The sequence below is a fragment of the Cnephaeus nilssonii genome (assembly GCF_951640355.1).
Source record: "Cnephaeus nilssonii genome assembly, chromosome: 16".
Lineage (NCBI taxonomy): Eukaryota > Metazoa > Chordata > Mammalia > Chiroptera > Vespertilionidae > Cnephaeus > Cnephaeus nilssonii.
Window position 1 is genome coordinate 60,259,362 of NC_137087.1, and position 26,655 is coordinate 60,286,016.

The 26,655-nt window shown below is 60.3% G+C and overlaps 1 protein-coding gene across 1 annotated transcript in view; it reads left to right on the forward strand.

The window, feature by feature from the left end:
* The first annotated feature begins 1,796 nt into the window (after window positions 1-1,796).
* LOC307112712 ((E2-independent) E3 ubiquitin-conjugating enzyme FATS) overlaps window positions 1,797-26,655 on the forward strand; it is a 101,578-nt gene continuing 76,719 nt past the window's right edge. Inside the window, exon 1 of the mRNA XM_079793614.1 lies at window positions 1,797-2,771. Within this exon, the coding sequence (XP_079649740.1) occupies window positions 2,319-2,771 (453 nt within the window). The 5' untranslated portion in view covers window positions 1,797-2,318. The remainder of the gene's footprint in view (window positions 2,772-26,655) is intronic.

Here is a 26,655-nt window from a genome sequence, read left to right on the forward strand (position 1 = left end):
CTGTGTCCAGCGGCCTGGTTCTGTGTCCGTGGCCTGGTTCTGTGTCCGGCAGCCTGGTTCTGTGTCCGTGGCCTGGTTCTGTGTCCGGCAGCCTGGTTCTGTGTCCGGCAGCCTGGTTCTGTGTCCAGCGGCCTGGTTCCATGTCCTTGGCCTGGTTCTGTGTCCGGCGGCCTGGTTCCGTGTCCGGCGGCCTGCCATGTCACCTGTTTCGGGAGGGGGGCTGTTTGGACGCTCCCGGAGTGCGCTGTGCCCTGAGGGGAGAGGGGACGTCAGCTCCTCTGAGTGAGCGAAGCACCATAAATGGAATGTCACTTCCCGGAAAGGAAACCAAGTGTGCGTTCAGAAATGCTGTCATCTGCCTCTGTTGGGGCCCCCTGCTCTCCGGGTGTGCGGGCCCCGCACTGTCAGCTCTGGAACCGGCACAATCAGGGTGGCGGCCGGGCGCAATGCTGATCCCGCTGGAGAGCAGGGGAAGAATGCAGAGGCGCGTTTCTGGCCCCGGGACCTGCGAGTGCCCTTGCTTTGTGAATAATTCATTATTTAAGTACCGTGCCGCGTCTCCCCCACAGCCCTGCCCACGGGATGGGGGTGAGGGAGAAGGAGGAGATCACTCCACACATATTCCAACACGAACCCATTCCGGCTCATTCATGTTGATTTGGGGGCATCGGATGGCAACTGCGAGCAGGGTGACGGGTCCCGGCCCCCCCCTTCCCCCCCCCCCCCGGGGACCGATTTAGGGAACGGAACAGCGTCGCCTGCAGGGCGTTAGTGAGGTCAGAGGTCTAACTGTTGTGGCCGATGAGTTATTGGGCTGAACAAAGACAGCAAAGAGCTCTCCCCCTCCGGAGGGCGGTGGTTCTGGTGAACGTGGCCGAGGGCCTGCGCCCCGTTCCCCGCTGGGCCGCCTTGTGACTGAGGGCGTGCGCAGCGCGTGGGGGGCCCTGCGGGGGGCTCTGTGGGGAGCCGTTGGCAGCACGGTGGTCAGTCTTCGAGGCAGCTGGCATGGCTCAGGGGCTGAGCATCGACCTCTGAACCAGAGGTCACGGTTCGATTCCCGGTCAGGGCACAGGCCTGGGATGTGGGCTCCATCCCCAGGAGGGGGCGTGCAGGAGGCAGCAGGTCGATGATGATTCTCTCTCATTGATGTTTCTATCTCTTCTCCCTCTCCCTGCCTCTCTGACATCAATAACAAACACACAAACCAACAAATAAACAAATGGCAGGACACCGTGTCTCCCTCCCAGGAGGGCTTCTCGGGGTCCCGTCCTGTGGCAAACCTCCCTCCGGGGCGCACTCTCCGTGCCCGCTGCGTGTGGGCAGTGACCTCCTCAGGACAGTCATTTGCAATCACTTCTCCATTTACCTGCCCCATGGCTTCCAGGTGGGGAAACAGAATACTGGGGGGCATCTATGTGGGAGGGGGATACTGGGGGGAGGACATCTTTGCCTGAAGCTCAGGAAGCTGTCTGTAGAGAAGGGGGTTCTGCAGCCTGGAAACAGCCGGGGCGTCTCCCTCCTCCCAGCCCCCTGACCCCGGGCCAGTACTTTCCCCTTTATGTGGGTGCTGGGCTAACAGAGATGGCACCAAACATGCCACGCCACGCGAAGGAGTCTGTCACACACCTGCATGTCCACGTGGCCGCAGGTCAGGACCAGTCGCCCTCAGCGCCGTGCGAATGTCCACTCCGTGACATGGACGTGTCGGAGGCAGCCCAGCACCCAGGGCCCGGCCCCTGAGCGGGGAGACATGCCCGGCTGCCCTGGCTCCTTCCTCACGCCTCCCACCCGCTCCCCATCCCCCACAGCCCTGGGATGGCAGGGGTCGGGATTCCCCCTTTCCTCCCAGGGAGACCGAGGCTCAGGGGGCGGGGGGCTGCTCAGGGCTGAGTGGGGACCGTGTCAGCCAGCGCGCAGCCCCCGCCCCGTGGCGCACGGTCCCGCTCGGCCCCGATCCTCTAAGGCCCACCGGCCGCCGGCGCCGCTCTGAGCCCAAGTTCTCTGTCACGTGAACGGGCCTCTTATCTGCCCGGCTGAGGTCACCCTTTGTGTGGCCGGAGCTGGGCTGGTCTCTCCCGGCCCTGGCGTGACAGAGCCGGAGCTGTGAGAGGCAGCCACGGCCACTGGCGGCTCCCTGGCCCGGCTCCTGTAAGTCATTCACGGGGTCGGAGGGCCTGAGCCGGGGCGCACGGAGCCTCAGGGTCACCGGGCGGACTGTGCGCTCAGGGTGTGAGCGCGGGGACCCGGAGCAATGAGTCTGAAACCCGAGAAGAATCCCGGCGGCCGGGGAGCGCAGGTGGGAGCGCGGGAGGCTCTTTATGGCCCGTGAAGGTCACCCTGGAGCGTCCTGCGCGCACACCTGCCCCTGGGGCCGCTGGGGATGGGGGCGACGAGCCGTGAGCTGGAAAACACCGGGGCCGGGCGGCATCGGGCACTTCCCCGGTCCCTCCTGCTGCGCTCAGTACCCGCGTGAAACAAAGGAAATTGTGTCTGCCGGGCCGGCGAGCCCGAGTCACAAGATCGCGCGTGTCATGCAGCACCCTGGAGTCCCTGCAGGGACCCGCCCGCTCGGGGCTGCTGCCCGCCGCGCGGAAACCGCCGGGCGCCGGACCTTCCAGATCAGAGCCTTCAGCACGGAGTTGAAAAACCATGTGATGGTCATGGATTTCGTGAAGAGCAACTGGTTTCCCTCCCAGAGAAGAGCCAAAGTGTGCATCCTCCGCCTGTACCACGGCCTGAAGCCGGCCGAGAGGGGCGCCAGCCGCTACGAGGTACCGCGGGCCTGGGCGGGGAGCTGGGGGGCGGGGAGCGGGGGCACAGGCCTCGTCCGGGGACACGGGGGGGGGGGGGCGGGGGGCGGTGTTCAGCAGACGGACAGGTCAGATGCTCCGTCTGCGCTAATTATGTCATCTTTTGTGTGGGGTTTCCCCCCAGGGGCTTGGAAAAGACATTTCAGGTTTTGAGCTACGGGGTGGGGCGAAGCACACGGGATGGATGGGGTTTGTACATGACACATGCCTGCGTTTGCAAACATGATTCGGTGCTCCAAGGAGTCGGACACTTTGTGTCCCCGTGTAGCGACGCGGCCCGTTTCTGTGAGTTACATACAGTGAGTGGCCAGATCATTATGATCTCTGAACGCATAATAATCTGGCCACTCAGTGTGTGTGTGTGTGTGTGTGTGTGTGTGTGTGTGTGTTAGAGGCCCGGTGCATGAGTTTGTGCATGGGTGGGGTCCGGCCAGCCTGGCCAGGGGGAGGGGACATGGGCGGTGGGACATGGGCGGTTGGCCGGCCTGCCTGCTGGTCAAACTCCTGGTCGAGGGGACAATTTGCATAGATTATTATGTGTTCAGAGATCATCATAATCTGGCCACTCAGTGTGTTCTGGGTGCTATACGCGTGCAATCACCTGTCTTTAAACACAAGTTCCTATCCGTTTCCGGGTGTGGTCGGCAGCAGGACAAGCAGGGCCCGATCCAGATAAAATAGGATTCAGTTTGGCCGGTGAGAAGGGTCTTTTATGTGTGAGGGGAGCGCCAGTTTCCAAGCAGAGGCTGCCTCTCGGGGGGAAGGAACCTCGGGAACTTCGAATGTCGAAATGAGGAACACAAATGACCCCGAAGCTCATTTGCATTCTGCAGCCGGGATGAGCCCGCGGCAGTTACCGCTCCGAAAGTAAACACGCATGAAATCCGATCGCTCCTCATGGCGCCGGATACATTATGAATGACATTGTAATTGACTCCCGTGGACTCCCGTAGCCACCTCTTTGGAGACACGCAGCATGCAAATCGCTCATGTTTTATGGAAAGGGGACCTTTCTGCCTATCGATGCTCTCATCACGGGGCCCCGGGAATGCTGGCACCTGCTCCGGGCTTTTGTCCCCCGCGCTGGCTTCCTTCCTGCAGGGCAACCTGAGAACCCGCTCGGCCGGTGCGAGGCCGGCTCCTCCGGCCCGAGCCGGGACGGTGAATTTCCACGCTCACAGCCGCGGTGGGGAGGCGCGGCCGCGTTGGCGTCCGTTCAGTCCGTGGTCGTCGTCCGTGGCCCCGTGAGCCAGGGCCGAAGGTGTGCGATCAGAACACGATGGAGAGAAGCCAGCGATGTGGTTCTTGCCACGTAATTAGTCAGCGGGTGGGGACCGGCCGTTGCTGTGTGGGTCTCGCTGCGGGGTGCTCGGTCCTGGGGGGAGAAGGACGTGTGGAGTTGCATCCTCTTGCGCTTGGCAGAAGTGCTCATGGCGACCTTTCAAACCCCAAAGGGCAGACAGCAGCTCCGTGTCCCCATTTTTTTTTTTTTTCACGCACAAAACTTCATTTATTCCTAGAGTAACATGGAAGGTAATAGTGTGGTAAAAAATAAAAATAAAAAAGTAATAATAATCTTTGCAGGAGGTTGTAAAAAACGTCATCACGACAGTCACAGCTACAGTTTTTTTTATAACCTCTTTCCCTGGCCTGCCCCCGCCCCCTCCCCCCCTTCGGCTGCTGGGTTACCAGTTACAGCCAACTGCAGAGGCTGCGTGCCCGCTGCCTGAAGGGGACCTGGAGTCTAAAGTCGTATGGTAAAGTGGGAGTGGGTCCCAGACCCTCCCACACCCATCGGGTGGGCCAGCTGGAGGGTCCTCTCTGTGATAGGAGAAGCGGTCCAGGCAGGGCCCGCATCACCCGCTCCGGGGCAGGTCAGCCTTGAAAACCATCAGCGAGGACCCGTGCTCCCTGTCCCTCCGAGGCCCCAGCTCGCTCCAGGATCTAAGCATCCCCTCAGACCCTAAAATATCCTCCGAGCGCTGAACCGTTCGCACCCTTCCCCCGGGGGCAGGGCGGCACTATTTCGATGAGGAAACCTGGAGAAGGGCCATGTCCCGGCTCACTCTCCACGCCGAACTGGTGGGCGAGGCCCGTGTGCAGCCCGGGGCCTGTTCGCCGTGGCCCGGCGGCCCCTGCGGTCTGGCCGGCTCCAGGGCCATTGGCTCACCGGCGGGGCTTTGCCCATAAAGAGCTTGGTGGGGGGGGAAAGCGAGCCCAGCCCCGGGCGGCTCCCAGGGCACCGAGGAGCGCAGTGAGCACAGAGGAGCGCAGTGAGGGCACAGAGGAGCGCAGTGAGGACAGAGGAGCGCAGTGAGGACAGAGGAGCGCAGTGAGGGCACAGAGGAGCGCAGTGAGGACAGAGGAGCGCAGTGAGGGCACAGAGGAGCGCAGTGAGGACAGAGGAGTGCAGTGAGCACAGAGGAGTGCAGTGAGGGCACAGAGGAGCGCAGTGAGGGCACAGAGGAGCGCAGTGAGGACAGAGGAGCGCAGTGAGGGCACAGAGGAGCGCAGTGAGGACAGAGGAGTGCAGTGAGCACAGAGGAGCGCAGTGAGGGCACAGAGGAGCGCAGTGAGGGCACAGAGGAGCGCAGTGAGGACAGAGGAGCGCAGTGAGGGCAGAGGAGCGCAGTGAGCACAGAGGAGCACAGTGAGAACAGAGGAGTGCAGTGAGGACAGAGGAGCGCAGTGAGCACAGAGGAGCGCAGTGAGGGCACAGAGGAGCGCAGTGAGGACACAGAGGAGCGCAGTGAGGACAGAGGAGCGCAGTGAGGACAGAGGAGCGCAGTGAGGACAGAAGAGCGCAGTGAGGGCACAGAGGAGCGCAGTGAGGACAGAGGAGCACAGTGAGGACGGAGGAGCGCAGTGAGGACAGACGAGCGCAGTGAGGGCACAGAGGAGCGCAGTGAGGACAGAGGAGCGCAGTGAGGACAGAGGAGCGCAGTGAGGACAGAGGAGCGCAGTGAGGGCACAGAGGAGCGCAGTGAGGACAGAGTAGCGCAGTGAGGACAGAGGAGCGCAGTGAGGACAGAGGAGCGCAGTGAGGGCACAGAGGAGCGCAGTGAGGACAGAGGAGCGCAGTGAGGGCACAGAGGAGCGCAGTGAGGACAGAGGAGCGCAGTGAGCACAGAGGAGCGCAGTGAGGACAGAGGAGCGCAGTGAGGACAGAGGAGCGCAGTGAGGACAGAGGAGCGCAGTGAGGGCACAGAGGAGCGCAGTGAGGGCACAGAGGAGCGCAGTGAGGACAGAGGAGCGCAGTGAGGGGGCAGAGGAGCGCAGTGAGGGCACAGAGGAGCGCAGTGCGGGCACAGAGGAGCGCAGTGAGGACAGAGGAGCGCAGTGAGGACAGAGGAGCGCAGTGAGGACAGAGGAGCGCAGTGAGGGCACAGAGGAGCGCAGTGAGGACAGAGGAGCGCAGTGAGGGCACAGAGGAGCGCAGTGAGCACAGATGAGCGCAGTGAGGGCACAGAGGAGCGCAGTGAGGGCACAGAGGAGCGCAGTGAGGACAGAGGAGCGCAGTGAGGGCACAGAGGAGCGCAGTGAGGACAGAGGAGCGCAGTGAGGGCACAGAGGAGCGCAGTGAGGGCAGAGGAGTGCAGTGAGCACAGAGGAGCGCAGTGAGGGCACAGAGGAGCGCAGTGAGGGCACAGAGGAGCGCAGTGAGGACAGAGGAGCGCAGTGAGGGCACAGAGGAGCGCAGTGAGGACACAGAGGAGCGCAGTGAGGACAGAGGAGCGCAGTGAGGACAGAAGAGCGCAGTGAGGGCACAGAGGAGCGCAGTGAGGACAGAGGAGCACAGTGAGGACGGAGGAACGCAGTGAGGACAGAGGAGCGCAGTGAGGGCACAGAGGAGCGCAGTGAGGACACAGAGGAGCGCAGTGAGGGCACAGAGGAGCGCAGTGAGGACACAGAGGAGCGCAGTGAGGACAGACGAGCGCAGTGAGGGCACAGAGGAGCGCAGTGAGGACAGAGGAGCGCAGTGAGGGCACAGAGGAGCGCAGTGAGGACAGAGGAGCGCAGTGAGGACAGAGGAGCGCAGTGAGGGCACAGAGGAGCGCAGTGAGGACAGGGGAGCGCAGTGAGGACAGAGGAGCGCAGTGAGGACAGAGGAGCGCAGTGAGGGCACAGAGGAGCGCAGTGAGGACAGAGGAGCGCAGTGAGGGCACAGAGGAGCGCAGTGAGGACAGAGGAGCGCAGTGAGCACAGAGGAGTGCAGTGAGGACAGAGGAGCGCAGTGAGGACAGAGGAGCGCAATGAGGGCACAGAGGAGCGCAGTGAGGGCACAGAGGAGCGCAGTGAGGACAGAGGAGCGCAGTGAGGGGGCAGAGGAGCGCAGTGAGGGCACAGAGGAGCGCAGTGAGGGCACAGAGGAGCGCAGTGAGGACAGAGGAGCACAGTGAGGACAGAGGAGCGCAGTGAGCACAGAGGAGCGCAGTGAGGACAGAGGAGCGCAGTGAGGACAGAGGAGCGCAGTGAGGACAGAGGAGCGCAGTGAGGGCACAGAGGAGCGCAGTGAGGACAGAGGAGCGCAGTGAGGGCACAGAGGAGCGCAGTGAGCACAGATGAGCGCAGTGAGGGCACAGAGGAGCGCAGTGAGGGCACAGAGGAGCGCAGTGAGGACAGAGGAGCGCAGTGAGGGCACAGAGGAGCGCAGTGAGGACACGGCTGCTTCTCCCGCCGACAGGACCGGGGAGCGTTCGTTTCTGTAAAAACGTGTGGATTCCCAGTCCTGCCCACGAGGACCCCCAGGCTGCTTGCGCTGAGTTTAAGGTCTGAGGCGGCATTTTCCTAAAGCCGTGGCCTTGGTCCGGAGCCGTGTCAGTGCTTGGAGATGCTGCCTCTTGTCGGAGACCAGCAACGACCCCGCCTAACTCTGCCGGCCCGGCCACACGCCTTCTCTTACCGACACGGTCCTTTTGTTGTTGTTGTTACTCCTCACCCAAGGATATTTTCCATTGAATTTTAGAGAGAGTGGAAGGGAGGGGAGAGACACAGAGAGAAAAATACATCGATGTGAGAGAGACACATTGATTGGTTGCCTCTGGGGATCGAGCCTGCAACCGAGGTACATGCCCTTGACCGGGAATCGAACCCAGGACCCACCAGCCTGCAGGCCGACACTCTACCCACTGAGCCAAACCAGCCAGGGCTGAAACTGTCTTTTACTAGAATAGAGGAGCTGACCCGTTGTGCCGTCAAGTAACCAGGGTGGGACGCCGACGGTGGCGAGGGCCACCGCGGGGTCGCCCATTTGCAGAGCCTGGATCCCTGCTGGTCCCCAAATGCCCCCCACAGTTACCCACAGTAGGAGGGCCTCCTACTCTGCCCACATGCTGGTAGGTTTCAGACATCCCAGTAGCCGGAACAGGGCTGGGAGGGACTGGGAGCCGGGCCGCGCCTGGGATTCCCGGGAAGCAGAGTGTGGACGATCTCGCGGACCTGCGGACGGAAATCCACGTGGCACTGAGATGCGTTTGCCTGGAATGGGAGTTGGCATCTCCTAGCCCAGTGGTCGGCACACTCATTAGTCCACAGAGCCAAATATCAACAGGACAATGATTGAAATTTCTTCTGAGAGCCAAATTTTTTAAACTTAAACTTCTTCTAACACCGCTTCTTCAAAATAGACTTGCCCAGGCCGTGGTATTTTGTGGAAGAGCCACACTCAAGGGGCCAAAGAGCCGCATGTGGCTCGCGAGCCGCCGTTTACCGGCCACTGTCCTAGTAGATGGTGGAGACCTTTCTGAGGATGGGCGCGGGACCGAACTTACCCACCAGCCCTAACGTGTCCTCGTGTGCTTCTGTGGGTTGCTTTCTGTGTGACTTTGGGACATCCTGGTGGCATATTATATTTTTATTTTTTTAAATACATTTTATTGATTTTTTACAGAGAGGAAGGGAGAGGGATGGAGAGTTAGAAACATCGATGAGAGAGAAACATCGATCAGCTGCCTCTTGCACACCCCTACTGGAGATGTGCCCACAACCAAGGTACATGCCCTTGACCGGAATTGAACCCGGGACCTTTCAGTCCGCAGGCCCACGCTCTATCCACTGAGCCACACCGGTTTCGGCTTGGTGGCATATTTTGAAGCGCACATGGCATGCCGTTACTGCGGGCGATCCTACCCCTCTTGCGCTGCCGAAGCTTTATACCCTCGGAGCCACAGGTCCCACCCCCAGCCCCCGACCGACAGCCGCCGTGCCGTTCTCTGCGTCGAGGAATTCAGCTCGCCGGGATCCCTCACGTGGGTGGCATCATGCGGCGGCGCCTCCGTGATGGGCTTGTTTCCCTCAGGAGAGGGTCCCCCACTTCCATCCAAGGTCCTTTCCCTTTTTGAGGCTGGACAGTGCTGCACTGAGGCCCACTGCATCGTGTGAGCTGGTTCCTGTGCTGATGGACGTTGGGTTCCTCGGGGCACACTGAGGAGTACGTCGGACGGAGCCCAGCCCAGGCCCCGGGGCAGGGCAGGCGTCTGTGTTGTGTCCTCGGTGAGCCTGGACCTCTACCCGAGCAGGAGGCTGGGGCTTGCCAACAGGGGGTCCCTGAGGCTTCTCAGTGGACGTTCGTTGGGGGCCGTGGGTCTCGGTCAGGGGTGGCTCCCCGGTTTGAGAATGCCCGGAGGCGTTTTGGGTTGTGACAGTTTCGGGGAAGATGCTATTGGTACCTGCTGGGGGGAGGCCAGGGATGCTGCTGACGGCCCTACGGTGCCCAGGACGGCCCTCGCCCAGCAGCCAGGGACTCCCCAGATCAGCCGCCAAAATGGCCCTGAATGGAAGCACAGCACCCCCTCCCATCTTCAGCTGCAAATCCGACCTTCGACAGGAGGACAGAGTGGGCATGAGCTCCTCCGCGCCGCAGGCCTGCCCGAGGCCCCGCAGCGTTTCCTGTGGCTGCATCTCGCTGGGAAGAGCTGTGAGGTCTCCAAGGGGGTTGACGCCTCGCAGAGGATTACGTGGCCCTCACGCTCGAGTGGCCTCTGGAGCCCTCAGGGGAACATTTTAGGAACACAGAGCCCTGGGAAGGGTGAGGTCCAGAGACCCATGTTTTTAACGTGAAAAATCGGTGATTCTGTTTGCTTTTCCTTTAAAATATATATATGTATATATTTTTGTTGATTCTGCCGCGGGCCTGACGCCCCGAGCTGGAAGTTCCGGGCTGGTGTTTTCGAACCGCGTGCACCAGGAGAGAGTGACAGAGAAACCGTGTGCGCGCCCGTGGTAATGCGGCCGGGGTGAAGGTCACGGGCGGGGAGGCAGGGCAGAGAGGGCCGTGCCAGGGCCAGGCGTGAGTGCAGGCCAGCGGGAGGCGGGGCTGGCACGGAGGGACGGTGCCGGAGGATCCCTGAATGGCCCCATTCATCGCCGCAGCTGCGTCGGGCACATGAGCCCTGTCTCCAAAGAGAAGCGTCTGTGAGGCCCAGAGGGAGGCGGGCGCCCAGGGGCCCCGTGAGCAGCGGCAGGAGGACCCACATTAGTCATGCCCTCCTCGAAGGCTGTGCTGCCTGCCTGGTGCTGGCGGGGTGGGCGGCGGGGAGCAGCTGGGACCCAGGGGACTTCCAGGGGAGGTCAGAGTGCCCAAGTCCAGTGGCGAGAGGCCTGGTGCCCTGGACTGCCTCTCTCCTTCCACTCCAGGTGCCTGTCCTCCCCCGGCCCTTTCCCTACGCGCCCCCTCCGTTCCTAGGTCTCATGGGGTTCCCACCACCCTCCCTTCTTGCTGCCCAGGCTCTCTGCAGTCCCTGTGGTCACAGGACACGATCCCCACGTCCTGGATGCCTGTCAGCCAGCACTCGGCTCCTTGAGCTCCTCAGGGCCTTGCCATGGGGGTGCAGCCCCAGGCAGCTTACATTTCGTCCGTTTGCTTTTTCTTTTTTAATAAATTTTTATTGATTTCAGAGAGGAAGAAAGACGGGGGGGGGGGAGAGAGAGAGAAAGAGAGGGAGAGAACATCAATGATGAGAGAGAATCATTGATCAGCTGCCTCCTGCAACCCCCCTATAGAGCCTGCAACCCTGGCATGCACCCTGACTGGGAATCAAACTGTGACTTCCTGGTTCACAGGTTGATGCTCAACCACGGAGCCATGCCGGCCGGGCTGCTTTTTCAAGGATGGCAGGGTAGTCTCTGCTGCTTGAATCAGCCTGACTCCTTCTTAAAGACACACCTGATTAGGGCAGGCCCACCTGGGATAGCCTCTCTTTTGAGTGACTCAACGTCAACTGATTAGCAACCTTAATGACATCTACCAACTCCTGTGCCACCTAACATAGTTTAATTGTGGAAGTGACAGTCCATCATGTTGACCAGTTCTGCTTGCACTCCAAGGAGCGAGAACATCTAGGACATGGGCACCAAGGGGTGAGAATCTTGGGGGCCATCTGGGTCTTCTGCCAACCACAATCTATAATAATAAAAGCATAATATACTAATTAGACCAGACGTCCTTCTGGACGACCTTCCAGACGAAGCCGGGGCCAAGGCAAGTCTCCGCAGCTGCAAGGGCCAAGCCCCTTGCACAAATTTCATGCGTCGGGCCTCTGGTATGTTTAAGTGTTCGTATCGTCGCAGAAAAGGAAATGAAAGGACTTGAAGGCACATGGGCTGGAGCCTTTGCGAGTGTCATGATGAACGGTGTCTCTGGTCTGCTCTAGCTCACCACTGTGCCCCCAGCACCAGGCCAGCCCTCAGGAAACACTGGGTGGGTGGGTGGATGGGTGGGCGGGTGGATAGATGGATGAATGGATGGATGAATGGATGGATGGATGGATGGATGGATGGGTGGATGGATGGATGAACAAAGGTAGCTGAAGTGTGTTTTGGATAAAAACTCGAGGCCAGTGTGAATGACGTTTATGACATCGTATATGTAAGAGATCTTCTGATTCGATGCTTACGTTAGGGTCCCATAAAGAGACACTCATTTTCCAGTGATTGACAAGCAGACAGACGAACGTCAGCTCTCGTTCTCCCAAGTGAAGCTCCCGAATGGAGGTCACTCATTTTGTCCCTCCCACTTTTTGTTGTTGTTGCTAATCTTCACTTGAGGATATTTTTTCCATTAATTTTTAGGGAGAGTGGAACAGAGAGGAAAAGACAGAGAGCAACATCGATGTGAGAGAAGCACATCAATTGGTTGCCTCCTGCACGAGCCCCGACCAGGGCCTGGGCTGGGGAGGAGCCTGCAACCAAGGTACGTACCCTTGACTGGAATTGAACCTGAGACCCTTTGATCTGCAGGCCGACGCTCTATCCACTGTGCCACACCGGCTAGGACCATTGTATCCCCTTCATCAATCACATCCCAAATGGAGAAGATGTTCCATTTCCTCTCTGTGCGTCTAATTTAGCATCCAGCAAGGACTTTGAGACGGCTCCCAGAACGCGCACCTGACAAACACCAGCGTTTCAGAAGAGTAATGTCTCAGAGACGAAAACAGGGCTGAGGACCGGCGGGGAGTTACTATCTTCAAGTCGACAGCAAGGCGCTCGCCACGCTGCATGGACGACTAGAAGCCACCTGCCAGCAGAGCAGCCTGCAGCCCGTGGAGGGGGGGGCGGGGGTCGGCCCCCAGGGGCTCCCCTGCTGCGGGGCCCAGATGCCTCGGGTCCGGCTACGGACAGAGTTCACAGCACCCATGACTTCAGCAACATGTGCTCACGTCCTCGCTAACGAGCTCCGGACATGCTGGCTTCTCAGACGCGTACACGGCACGTGTCTCTGCTCAGGACCACAGCCCGCTGTCCCAAGGGCTTCACTTACACAACAGAGGCCAAAGGTCACGTTAAAAATTTCAAGATGGTGCCCGGCCAGTGTGCTCAATGGTGGAGCATTGACCTGTGAGCTCGATTCCCAGGTTGCAGGCTTGATCCCCAGTAGGGGGCGTGCAGGAGGCAGCGGATCATTGTTTCTCTCTCACATTGATGTCTCTCTCTCTCCCTTCCTTTCTCTGAAATCAATAAAGACATATTTTTAAAAAGTTCAAGATGGTGATACCCAAATCACAGGCCACAAAAGAGAAGAACGGATAAAGCGGACTCATCAGAGCGAAGAACTCGTGGTCATCAGAGGGCATGATCAGTGTGAAAAGGCCCCTCCCTGCAGTGAGGATGAGCCTTGGTGACATCCTGCTGATGAGCTGGTCACACGTGGGATTTGACTCCATTTTTATGAGATCCTCACACTAAAGCCACAGAGACAGGAAGTGGGATTTGACTCCATTTTTATGAGATCCTCACACTAAAGCCACAGAGACAGGAAGCAGATGATGCTACCAGGGGCAGGGGCCGGGCGAGGAGGTGGAGGGGTAGGAGGTGCAGGAGGAGGAGGTGGAGGGGGAGGAGGGGGAGGGTGAGGAGGTGCAGGGTGAGGACATGGAGGGGGGAGGGGGGAGGGGGGAGGGGGTGCAGGGGGAGGAGTCAGTGTGTAGTAGGTACAGTTTCAGTCTCAGGGTGAGAGCTCTGGACGGTGGTGGGGATGGGTGTGCAACACACGTGTGAATGCTCCGTGAATCTCACTGAACTGTACTCTGAACATGGCAAATGTATGTTACGTATGTGTTGCCACAATAAAAAAAACAGATGGCGGCACAGCCCAGGGTGTGGCCCTTCTGAATCCCGGCCCCGCCGGGGTCCCGCACGCGTCTGTGCTCTACACGCCTCCGACAGTTCTCTCCCATCAGATGCTGGGATCCTGGGCCCGTGCGGGAGACAGCCAGTTGATGTCTCTCTCTCACATTGATGTTTCTCTCTCTCTCTCTCTCTCTCTCTCTCTCTCTCTCTCTCTCTCTCTCCCCCCCCCCCCCCCCCAACTCTCCTCCTCCCTCCCTCCCTTCCACTCTCTGGAAAAAGCAATGGAAAAAATATCCTCAGATGAGGATTAACAAAAGAAAGTCAGCCTTGCACAGGTATCATTCACATACATTAGTATTCATACATTTTCTAAGTGTACAGTTCATTTTGTTTTGACAAATGTGTGCAGTCCTGTAATCAGAACCGAACCACGATGTACGTGTCCTACCTGCCCAGGAAGTTCCCTGAGCCCTTTATACCCAGCCCGCACCGCCCCCCCCCCCCGCCCCCCCCCGCCCGCCCAGCCCCTGGCAGCCGCCGATCTGCGCTTTGCCACTGAGTGTTACGGTCCGGCATGTCCCGTAAGTGCAGGCTCAGTGTGTGGGCTTGAGACCGTGCTGAGCTTCTGTGACTGCGTTTGGCATCTTAACCAGCAGCCGGTGTTGTACTGAGACGCGGAGGAGGGCGGCCTCGGGCCCGATCCAGGCGGACTTGCGTTTTCATCTGACTCTGCTGTTCAGAGATTCTGGCCCGGCACTGCCGCCTCATGTACAAATAGAGTAAGAAGAGTCCCTTCGCCCGGCGGGTGTGGAGGTGAATGGCGTGGCGGCGGAGGGAACGTGGGCACGGCGTGGCTCACGGGAAGAGCTCAGGCACGCCAGGAGTTTATCCTGTTATGGCTGATGGTATTATTGACACGAATAGCAGGAATCACGTTCCCTTCCTTTAGAATGGGGTGATCGTGGTCCCTCCTCGGGTTGCCATGGAGATGACGTGAGGCCAGGAAGCACAGGGTGCCTGGGCCATCGTGAGCTCCCTACAATGGCGGTCTCACCGTGATTCTGTTACAACACCGCGAGGGCTGCGACCGCTCCCTAAGGAGGGCCTGCCGTTCCTCCTCGTTCTGGGAGGCGTGACGGGCGGCTGTAAGGCGGGCTCCTGCTCCCTCGCTCTCCGGGCGGATAAGGGGGTTGCCAAAGCAACCAGCAGGGTGAGATGAGAGGGCCTTGCCCTGCTGGCCCGGGACCGGACGGAGCTCCCTGTGCACGGGGGAGCCGGGGACAGGAAGCACCGGCGTCCTTTGTCCCTGCCTCGGTGCCTTTGAGAGGAGCAGAGCCACAGCCTCGGAGTGAAGAGCTGGTGGGCTGAGGGGGATCGGAGTCTCGGGCCTCTCCCCGGTTTTCCAAAGCCGGAGGACTGAGTTCCCTGGGAGAGGATGTCCAGCGGATCGGGGCCGTCGCGGAGGGACAGGAGGCGGCGGCAGCAAACAGTTACGGGGGGAGAGAGGAGTTTCCTTCGGGCACAAGGAACCGAGTCCGTTTTTAGCATCATCAGCTCCGTTTTCAAGATGGAGACGATGACAGGAAACAGAAGGGAATCTGCCGAAGAGGCTCTGATGTACAAAACAGTTCTGTCCTTTGACTGAGCCGGTAATGAGCAGCTCGCCCCGAGTCCTTCCCCCGCCACGCCTGACGTTCACACGGACACCTCCCGCCCCGGGCGTCCTCCTGGCCGCCCTCGCTCATCTCTGCCGACGGGCAGGGCTGGGCCGCCCTGGGGAGCTCTCCAGGGACCCCTCTCCCGAGGCCCCCGGAGGCTGTTTCCCCACGGGCGTCTCACCCGAGGACACGTCCTCAGAACACCACGTCCCCTTTCCATCCGACCTGCCTCGTTGTCAGCCAGCATCCCTCCAGGCCCCGCCCTGGCCACAGACGTGAGGGAGAAAGCGAGAGCCCAGAAGGCCGTCTTCCTCCGCAGCTGACAGGGAACAGCCCTGCCATTTGCCACCGAGAGAGGACACGGTCTCCGTACGAAAGGCAATGGAGAATCTAAATGGACACCCAACGTGCTCCGTGCGGATTTACTTCGATTAGGAGACGTGGAGGCAGATGTAACGTGAGGAGCCGGAGCGTGACGAGGAGGCCGGGCGGACGGAGAGACCTCGGGTTTGAGTTAGCACAGGCGCCACGTCGCACTGACCAGGAATCCACGGCGGATCCACGAAGGCGCTGACGGGAATCCTGCTGCAGAGGGGGGTCAGAGGGTTAGACTCATGCGATGCTGACAGAGCCGTGTCGTGCCCGGGATGAGCCATGGAGAGGGTGCTCCCGCCCGACAGAGGCCACGCTGACCCAGCGCAGTCCGGCCCGGGGCTTCCACCCACGGCTTGCTCTCTGCCCTCCAGGGGGGTCTCCAGCGTCCCCTCGAGGAGGCCCTGGGGTGCTGAAAACACCGGCCCTCTTCCCTGCCTTCCTGCCGGCTGGCTCCGGCGCGTCTACCCGTATCCCAGAGAGAGGGCCAGCCAAATGCGCCCTGGGTCTGTGACCACGTGGGGCCCGGGCGGATGCGGAATCTCTCCTCTGGGTTCTTCGTGATTCCGTGTCCAGAAGGGGCAGGGGGAAGCCTGGGAAACCCTGTTTCCTCCCTCACGGCTTTCCTAGGGCCTGGAACGCTTCAGACCCTGTTCTACGCGCTCCGTGCTTTCGGAGCCCGGGAGCCGTCTCTAACTGTTCCCTCCACCACCCTACAGACACGCATGCACACAGGCATGCCAACACACAAACATGCAAGCACATATATGTGCACACACTAACACGAATGCACACACATGCAAACATACACACACGTGCACACGCACGGAGACTAACATGGGGGGTGCTGAGAACACGCCTTCTAGGAGGACAGGGCCCTGGCATTCAGCAGCTCTGTCCCTAGGGGAAACCCTGACTCCCCTCCCAGCGTCCTTGTCCGTAAAAGGCGGAGAGAAGGCCTGTCCCGCGGGGCCGGTGAGGGGCTGCCTGGAGCACTCTAACCCCGCGGCCGGTCAGTTCCTTTAACATCTGCAGCGCCCAGCCACAGTTCTCCATCCAAAACTCGTGGGGCCGAGCGTGATTCAAGCACGACTTCTTAATTTTCTCTCAGAAAGGTAGCGTCGCCCGGCATTCCCAGCGGGACCTGCCTAGCACCCTGCAGGGACGCTCGCTGATGCTTTGCAGTCAAATGTATGAATATTCTCACTCGCTGGCATCCATTAACATATAAGCAGCCGCAGGGCAGCCCAGGAAGGCTTTGTGTCAGATTCCTTTCCTACAGACTCCGGAGGAAAACTCGCTTTCCCAGCTGATGGGTTTGGGCGTCGCAGGGCGGGGTGGGCGCCCAGGGTGGGCACTCGGGGGTCTGGAGGGAGAGTCGGCCAACAGGAGCGTGTGCCCCTCGGGGCAGCGGTGACGGCAGGGCCTGGGCGGCCTGAGAGGACGGGCGCTCTTGTGAAGTAGCTTCTGTAAACGGAAGGTTCTGTCACTGTATCTACAGCGCTCCGGCCTCGGGCACAGCCTCTGGCTGCCGGGGCGCGAACCGCAGCCTCTGCCCCCGCGTGATCATCCCGCCCGTGGACCGCTGGGCACGTGGCGTGCTTCCTCGCCTCCGCGGCGTCTCCACCGCGACCTCTGAGACCGGATTCCTCGTGGTTAACCGATGTGTTGACATCTACCGACTGTCCAGGTCTAACTCAGCACCATCCCGCGCTCTGACGGGGCGGACAGGAAACATGAGGTGGGATTCTTGGACCGAGGGAGCTGGCTGCGGGTTCCCCCTCCTGCCGGCCTCCTTGTGGATTTAAAAACCGCCAGGACCCTGCTGCCCTTTACGCCTTGGCCGCGCGAGCACAGGAGACCCCGGGAATGAGTGTTCGTTACAGCCCACATCCTTTCTGGGGGGCGGAGCGGTCTGGGCTGTTTCTTGGTTTTTATAAAAATAATCACGTGCCTTCTTTACTGAGGACGACATCCGGGAGAATAAAAACGTAAGACGGGGCAGGGTTCTGTTCACCTCCGGGTCCTCAGCCGACTCTTCTCACCCTCCGATCCTCTGCCGGGGAGAGAAGCGGGAGTCTCCATCGCAGGGAAAGCTCGGGGCCCCACCCCCCCTCTGGGCTTTGTATCTATGAATGAGGCAATGTGCCTCGGAGCCTCGTCCGCCTCGGGCAGGAGAGGACAGCTCGGGGCTCCGGCTGAGTACACGGGAAGCCGGCCACGCCTGGGGAGCCCCCGGGGCCGAGGGAACCCGGTCGCCTCGGCAGCGCCCGCGGCGGGATGGGCGCGGGGTGCGGCGTGTGCGGGCCGGGGCGGCGGGCTGTGGTGCGCCGGGAATGAATAATGGGACGAACGTGAAATCCGCTCAGATGGGAGCGGGTGCAATTAAAACATGGGCACGGTGTCGGTGCCTCCATAAATCACTTTTTATGAAGCTTCAATCCACGGCCACTGAACTGTGAAAAACACCGTGTGGGATGGTGGCCGTGGTCGCGCTTATTACGTTTGTTAACTTAAACGATGTGAAAACAAGTTTTTCTTCTTCTCCCTTTCACGAGAGAAATGACCTGGGTTTGGTCAGATTTTCGGCTGGGACTGGAATGGGACTGCCGGGCGGAGAGAATAGACCCTCTGAGACACTCTGGCAAAGTAGGTTTTAGGAGAATGTTTGCATGAAGCAAATTTCGTTTCTAATCCTCGTTTTAGTGTTACTTTGTCAGTGTGGCAGGCCAGTTGGTATCTATAACTACGTGTGTGTGTGTGTGTGTGTGTGTGTGTGTGTGTGTGAGTGTGTGTGTGTGTGTGTGTGAGTGTGTGTACACGTGTAGTCATGTGTGTGTGGCATTTACAGCTTCTCTCACCATGACCCTAGCTCCGCCTGATCTCAGGGACCGGGTCCCACCCTGACTGACAGTCAGCCCCAGACGGAAGGGTCATTTCAGAGACGCGTTCACAGTCCCCCCCCCCCCCCCCCCCGCCCCTGCAGCAGCCCCAGCGAGGCTTCTGGCTGATTCTCCCACAGTGACTGACCTGACCCTGAGTCCGGACCCTTTACCCCCAGCCTGGAGCTGCGTGTGGCGAGGATGGAGTCGCTGCTGCTGGTGTGAGCGCGGCTCAGGCTCAGGGCTCAGGCTCAGGGCTCAGGGCTCAGGGCTCAGGCTCAGGTTCAGGCTCAGGGCTCAGGGCTCAGGGCTCAGGCTAAGGGCTCAGGGTTCAGGCTCAGGCTCAGGGCTCAGGCTCAGGTTCAGGCTCAGGGCTCAGGGCTCAGGCTCAGGTTCAGGCTCAGGGCTCAGGGCTCAGGGCTCAGGCTCAGGGCTCAGGGCTCAGGCTCAGGTTCAGGTTCAGGGCTCAGGGCTCAGGCTCAGGGCTCAGGGCTCAGGCTCAGGTTCAGGCTCAGGGCTCAGGCTCAGGTTCAGGCTCAGGGCTCAGGGCTCAGGGCTCAGGCTCAGGGCTCAGGGCTCAGGCTCAGGCTCAGGGCTCAGGCTCAGGTTCAGGCTCAGGGCTCAGGGCTCAGGCTCAGGGCTCAGGGTTCAGGCTCAGGCTCAGGGCTCAGGCTCAGGGCTCAGGGCTCAGGCTCAGGCTCAGGGCTCAGGGCTCAGGCTCAGGGCTCAGGCTCAGGGCTCAGGGCTCAGGGCTCAGGCTCAGGCTCAGGCTCAGGGCTCAGGGCTCAGGCTCAGGGCTCAGGCTCAGGGCTCAGGCTCAGGTTCAGGCTCAGGCTCAGGGCTCAGGGCTCAGGCTCAGGGTTCAGGCTCAGGCTCAGGCTCAGGCTCAGGCTCAGGGCTCAGGGCTCAGCAGGTCTGGCCTCCTGCCCCTCGGAGCGCGCAGGCGCCTCTGGGAACAGCCCGCCCTGCGACTCCATGTGGACACGCGGGGTCTTTGTACAATTAGCCCAGCTCCAACGGGGCCTCATCGGGCACGTCCACGGGGCGCGCACCAGGCACTTAGCCGTTAATGGCTCAGAAACCGAGTGCCCGCAGCCCGAGGCCGGGGTTCGTGTCAGGGCTGCTGAAGGCACCCAAGCGCGCCTGTGCGAGCAGCAGGGAGCACCTGCCTCCTGCCTGCCCCCCTCTCTCTCTCCCTCCTCTCCCTCCCTCTGTCCCGTCTTCCTTTCTGCTTAGATCCATCTGTATTTCCAAGTCCTGATTATGAGCAAACACCTGCCCGGCAGCCCCAAGCCTGGGGATTCTGGCAGGAGGCAAGCCCTTGTTAAAGGAAGAAGGCCTCGGGGTGCCTGAAAGCGGTCGGGGGTTCTCTCCAGGGGGGTTTATCCAGGGGCCTGCAGCAGGGACCAGCAGGGCTCCCTCGATCACCACCAGGAAAAGTGGGAACTAGAGCCGAGGCCCAGGGGGGTCGGGGTCGGGGCCGCTTCTAAGAGGAAACCCCCGGGCTGAGGGGTTCGGGTTCGGTGGACTGACAGCTGGCTACGAGGAGTCTGATCAGGTCTCAGCGGGGAGGAAATCGAAGTGAGCGTCGTCCCCGGGTTTCCGGTTTGGCTTCCTCCATCGTCCCCGTGTTTCTGGTTTGGCTTCCTCCGTCGGCACAATGCGGCTGTTCACCGCTGCCGGGGCCATCGGAACCCCAGGCCGGGGCGGGGGGGCGGGGGGGGTGGGGAAGAGGGGAATGGAGGGGTGCGCGGGGCCCGGCGATTTCTCCCGGTGACCTCTCCTCCCAGCCAGGCCTCTGAACCCCTCGGCCTGTGGGAGTTCCCGTTTCTGGTGATTCACGGGCTCTGGTTACTAAGGGGGGAACACGTTGGAGGGCTGGCTGCTTCTGCCCAGACTCACGTCAGTTTTCAAAATCAGGGAGAGGTAGCCCGTGCCTCCCACACCCCATTCTGTGTGTGAAAGAGGGTCCCGCTCACTGTCCCCTCAAGGTGCACCCCCCGGCGGAGCGGCGGCTGGACCAGGGACGGAGAGAGGTGCCCCCGAAGCCATTTCTGGGGCTCCGTTGTGGGAAGTGCACGGAGAGGGGCTCGATGAAGGCGCTTGCGCTTTTTAGAAGTCCAATGCGCTATCCATTGCGCTACGGAGCCACCTGCGCTTGCGCTTTTTAACTCCTCGGTCGCTGGGCTCCGGAAGGAAGTGGTCCGCGTGAGACGGCCTCCCTCCTCATCCGTGAAGCCGGCCCCTCCCAGGGCAGTGCCAACGGGCGGACCGGTGAGCGGATGAAGGCGCTGTGCTTCCTGAAAACGTAGAGAACTGCCCCTCCCCGCATGGGCAGCAGCCGTGCCGCCTCGCACGCGGCCTTCCCGGTCCCCGCCCTGAGCCGGGGAGCTGCCCCGTACCGCACGTGCCCGGACCCAGCTTCCGGAGGGCCCCCCTCTTCCCAATCCCACCAGGGCGGCGGGAGCGGCTTCCTCTCCCGCCCAGAAGCCGTCTGTGCGTGTGGCTTCTCTGCGGACAAGGAGCAGAAGGGACCGCACTTCTGTTTACGGTCCCTGCAAAACCTGTTTTGTTTTGTTTTGTTTTTTAAATATATTTTTGTTGATTTCAGAGAGGAAGGGAGAGAGAGAGAGGGATAGAAACATTCATGATGAGAGAGAATCCTTGATCCGCTGCCTCCTGCATGCCCCCTACTGGGGATGGAGCCTGCATCTGGGCACGTGTCCTGACCCGGAATCAAACCCAGGCCCTTCAGTCGGCAGACACTGTCCACTGAGCCCAGCCAGCCAGGGCGACTCTCATTATTCTTCTGTGCAAGGCGTCGGGACCCGGGGGTGTCCTGCCTACCTGCGGGGGGCGATCTTGGGAAGAATATGGCCGTCACCTTGTCCCGGGAGCGTGTGACCGTCCTTGTTTGCTACCTAATCACCGCCACGCCCGCCTCCCCTCCTGAACCCTGCGTAGCGGCCGCCTGGGTCCTGACCCTCAATTTTGCTGCCGTCACCCGTAAACCGTGCAATAAGCAACTCTCCCCCTCTGTGTGAGCCCCTGCCTCCAGCCCCGTCTGCCGTCACCCGCGACACAATCTAATTCTAAAAAATAATTGGGAAAATAATGAGCCAGGCGCTCCGCCGCGGTTTTCCGTGTGTGCTGCTTTGTGTCCGTGAGGGATGCCTCTGCCCGGGTTTAACCGCTTCCTCCCTGAGCCCCCGGAGCGCGGCCACGCCTCCTGCGGACAGAAGGACGGAGGACAGGGCCCTCAGCCCGATCTGAGGGACTCAGATGGTTGCTTCTATTTAAAAAAATACGTATATTTTTATTGATTTCAGAGAGGAAGGGAGAGGGAGGGAGAGCGAGAAACATCCATAATGAGAGAGAATCATGCATCGGCTGCCTCCTGCACGCCCCCTACTGGGGATTGAGCCCACAACCCGGGCCTGTGCCCTGCCTGGGGATGGAACCGTGACCTCCTGGTTCCCAGGTCGATGCTCAACCCCTGAGCCCCGCCGGCCGGGCGCTGGTTGCCTCTTGCACGTGCCCTGATCGGGGTCAAACATCTGATAACTGTTTGTCCCCCGCGCGCCCCCTACTGGCGATCGAGCCCACAACCCGGGCCTGTGCCCTGCCTGGGGATGGAACCGTGACCTCCTGGTTCCCAGGTTGATGCTCAACCCCTGAGCCCCGCCGGCCGGGCGCTGGTTGCCTCTTGCACGTGCCCTGACTGGGTTCAAACATCTGATAACCATTTGTCCCCCATCCAGCCGCCAGCTGCACCGAAGCCTGGACGCTGCTCTCGGCCCAGGGCCAGGCTTCGGGGACAACACACACCTCCTGGGGCATGAGTGCTGGTTGGAGGCGGGGGGCAGGTCCCTGTGGGCCGGAGCGCCGTGGGGGCGGGAAGCAGGCTCCTCTCCGCGACGTCGAAGAGACTGTGGGGACACACTGAGACCCGTGTGCGTCTCCCCTTCTCGGTCCTCGCTTCCCCGGCTCCGCATGGGTCCGCCCTCTCCTCGCCCTCGGTCTTCACTCTGCTTCCTCCGAGGTCACCGCCTCTCTCCTCCCGCATCTCTGGCCGCCAGAGCCGCAGGCCCCACCGCACAGGGCTCCGCGTGGGGCTTGTACGTCAATATTGGTGCGATTTTAAGCAGCTTTAAATGACAGAGGCTTATTGGCCTTGGTTTCCTGTTGTTTGTCCGTTGTATAGCAATAGCACCCCCGAAAGAACGGTCACACCCACCAATGACCGTGGAAGGTCCCACGCTCCTTCCAATGCGTGTGTGCTACCGGGGAGGTCACACGCTCCTTCCAATGCGTGAGTGCTACCGGGGACGTCACACGCTCCTTCCAATGCGTGTGTGTGTGCTACCGGGGAGGTCACACGCTCCTTCCAATGCGTGTGTGTGTGCTACCGGGGAGGGCTGCAGAGGGAAGACACGCTGAGGGGCGGAGGCGGCATTTGTGTGTGTTTTTTTGTTGCCTTTGCACCCAGCTGGCCACGGAAGGGAAGACGTTGGACCAGGAAAAAGGGCATAAACAGAAGAACAGACACGGAAGCCACGCCGGGGGGCACCGTGTGTGGGGAGCTCAGAGTGTTCACACAGCGGCCACCTCAGGGCCCAGTTTCCCACACGAACGGTGTGTTGATCTGGCGGCCATGCTGTGACCGGGCCCCAGGGGGCGAGGACACTGAGCCACGCCGCCCCGACCCAGGGAGACGGTGTACCCCCACCGCTTTCCTTTGTGGGTTTGTTCATCCTCAGCCGAGGATATATTCCCATTGATTTTTTTAGAGAGAGTGGAAGGGAGAGGGAGAGGCAGAGAAACATCGATGTGAGAGAGAGACGCATCGATTGGTTGCCTCCTGCACACGCCCCAGCCAGGGCCAGGGAGCTTGCAACCGAGGCACGTGCCCTTGACCAGAATTGAACCCGGGACCCTTCAGTCCGTGGGCCAATGCTCTATCCACTGAGCCACACCGGCTAGGTCCCCATCGCTTACTTCACCTCTTGGTACGAACACGGGTGCTGGTCACATGATGGCTCTTGCAGAGCACATTCTGTGGAACACATGACGGCAGCAGCTGGGCAAGTGCACGGGCCCCCGGGTGCAAGCGGCCTGGCCTGCTGCTGATTAAAATGTGTTGAAACGGGGACAGTGACAGGGTCTGCCTCGGAGCGCCCCTGAGCGGATTAAACAAGGTCACGCCGGCCCGTGCCTGGTGCACAGCACACAGAGACAGTTGCTGTTTCTATCGTCTGTGTATTAGGAAGAAAGAAAGTTGCCCGGCCCGCGTGGCTCAGTGGTTGAGCGTCAACCTATGAACCAGGAGGTCAGAGTTCAATTTCCGGTCAGGGCACATGCCTGGGCTGTGGGCTCCATCCCCAGTAGGGGGCGTGCAGGAGGCAGCTGATCCGTGATTCTCTTTCATTATTGATGTTTCTCTCTCTCTCTCTCTCTCCTTTCCTCTTTGAAATTTATCTTAAAAAAATTTTTTTTAAAAAGAGGAAAGAGAGTTGAACACATCATAGTTGTTGTAGCTAAAACTGAGGAAAACCTGCCGGTTAAAGGAGAGGAGGGGGGAGCAAAAGGAAGCTCCCGCAGTGACGTCCTCGGGCAAGCTTTGGGGTCTGAGCGCCGCTCCCCTGGTAACTGAGATGCGGGGAGCACGGATCAGGGTCCAGTCTGGGGGTGCCGAGGTTGGTCCGGCCAGATGCCTCCCCTCATTAGCGGGTCGTCAGAAATCACTGCCGGAGGGCCCGCCTGGCTTGCTGTCGCCGTGGGAACGCTGGCGTGTGCGTGGCAGCGGCACGGGGAGCCCTCGGTAGACCCAGCGTCCACACAAGGGCCATTCAGAGGTCTCTGCAGAGGCCAGGGTGAGCCTGGGGTCGCGCAGGGGCAAACGGTGGGGACTGCGGCCTAGGGGGTGGGGCACCGTGCAGCAGTCACCTCCTGGCCCCGCCACGGTGACAGGGACCACGAGTTGCGAACCACCTGTGAGCCAAGAGGCGGCTGAGCGGCGGGCGGTGGGTGAGCCTGGTCCCGGAGAAGCTGCAGGGACAGGATGGAGGACAGGAAAGGGTGTCGTGTGGCCAAGGAGACGGTCCGGCGTGGTGGCTGCCAAGTACTCGGAACTGTCCACTCGGCAAAATCAGCCCCAAGTGACTTATTATTGAGCGGCTTCAATGCGGGGAGGCAGGAGCCAATGAAACGCGTCTTGGAGACTGACCCCGGCAAGGTCAGCGCCCTCCCTGGGCTCCGTGTTCCGGTGGCATCGAAACTCGCAGAGGGCTCGTGTGGGGGCGGGAGTTCTCCAAAACCAGGAGCCGGGAAAGCTGACTGCCAGAGCATCCAGCCAGTCCCCACCCTCATCCTTTTCCTCCTCCCTCCCTCCCTCCCTCCCTCCCTCCCTCCCTCCCTCCCTCCCTCCCTTCCTTCTTTCCTTCCTTCCTTCCTTCCTTTCTTCCTTCCATTTATCCAACCACCCTCCGATCCATCCATCCATCATACATCCATCATGCATGCATCCATCCACCCATCCATTATACATCCATCCACCCATCTATTATGCATTCATCCATCCATCCATCCATCCATTCATCCATCCACCCACCCACCCAACATCTAACAGATGACAACTTTGAGAAAGGCCCTGAAAATACATACATAAATAAGACCTAGACCTTGGCATTTTGAACTTACCCCAACAAATAAACGTCTGGAGACCCCAAGAACATAAAAGCCACAGAGCTCCTTAGCAACCTGGTCCTGTTGACCCACAAGAGAACTGCGTCGCAGAGCAGATGTGACCCGGCCAGGCTGGTCGGGGCCCCAGGCCTGGCAGCTGCCAGCGGAAGGGCTTTCCCACCCCACATGGAGGCGCCCGTCCCTCTTCAGGCTCAGGAGAAACCTGGGCTCTGTGGACTGGGCAGCATTCCGTGCGGTTTTTGTCTCCCATGAGGACAATTGCCTGGAGCATTTTGAAATCCAATTATATTGTTAATATTTCATGTGAGGCTTTCCACCTGTGCCGCTTAATTTGTATGCATGTATGTAAAGACGTGCTTGCCCATGTAAATGAGATGATTTCATGTCAAGTGGCCTCTGAAGGGTTGTTGAGGCTCCTTTGCAGAACAGAGCGTGGTGGGCACGTCGGAGCTGGGGCCACGGCTGCAAGCAGGGGCCTTTGGCCACCTCGGTGCAGTGCGCTCAGCCACTGAGGCTCAGGCGAAGTGGTGGCTGCTAAGGGGTGGCACAGGGGTGCCGGGAAGTGGGGAGGATTTCATAGAGCAGGGCTCTCGGCCTCAGCCTCTTGACCTTGGAGCCGATAACTCTCCAGTGGGGTGTCCTGGGCATCGCAGGGTGTGAGCTGCGTGCCTGGGCCCTACCCGGCGCCGGCAGCACCTCCTCATGCAGTCAGGAAATAAAACGCCTCCAGACGTTACCAACTGTCCCCTAGAGGCTCAACGGCCCCAGTTGGGAACACTGTCAGAGAGCTTAAAAACAACATTCATGGAAAGAGAATTTGGATTTTTTTCCCCCTTGGTCACAGGGGAGGAGAGACCAGAACCTGACAATGGGCAGGGCGACAAAGAGTAGAAAGATAGGGTCTGGCCGGTGTGGCTCAGTGGTTGACCATCAAACCAGGAGGTCATGGTTTGATTCTGGCCAGGGCACATGCCCAGGTAGCCAGCTTGATCCCCAGTAGGGGGCGTGCGGGAGGCAGCCGATCCCTGATTCTCTCTCATCATTGATGTTTCTAGCTCTCTCTCCCTCCCCCCTTCCCTCTCTGAAATCAATAAAAACCTATTTTTTTTTTTTTTAAAGAGTAGAAAGCTAGGTCTGTGTGTCCTCTCCAGCCCGATGCGATTATTCATTAGGTGAGCTGGAGAAGGTGGATGCCCACTGAATTTATTTCAACTATTTTCATTCACTCCACAATCAATGTTTCATTGCTGCTACGTCCCAGGGACGGTGATAGATTCACGGGTGAAGGACGGAGTGAGCACAGGAACGAACCAGAGACAATCCCTCCGGACAATTCTAATACTTGATGCAAAGTGGCAGTGATGGGGGGGACATTCGGGGTGCTGGAAGGAATGAGTGAAGGAACACCCCAAACAGCCCACGAGAGGCCGCGGCCAGGAGACACGGGGTCGGAAGGAGCTGAGGACAAGTCAGCGAGGGGGCGGAGCTGGGAAGGATGGTGCACGACGTGTGCAAAGGCCAGCGGGCAGGAGAGTGCCCAGCATCCCGGGGACCGCAAAGTGATTGCGGGGTTTGCCCAGCTGTGTGCCCACGAGTGAAAGCCAGGCCTGGGAGCGCTCTCTAAATGTCCATGTTTATACCACATTCATCGCAGGGAGG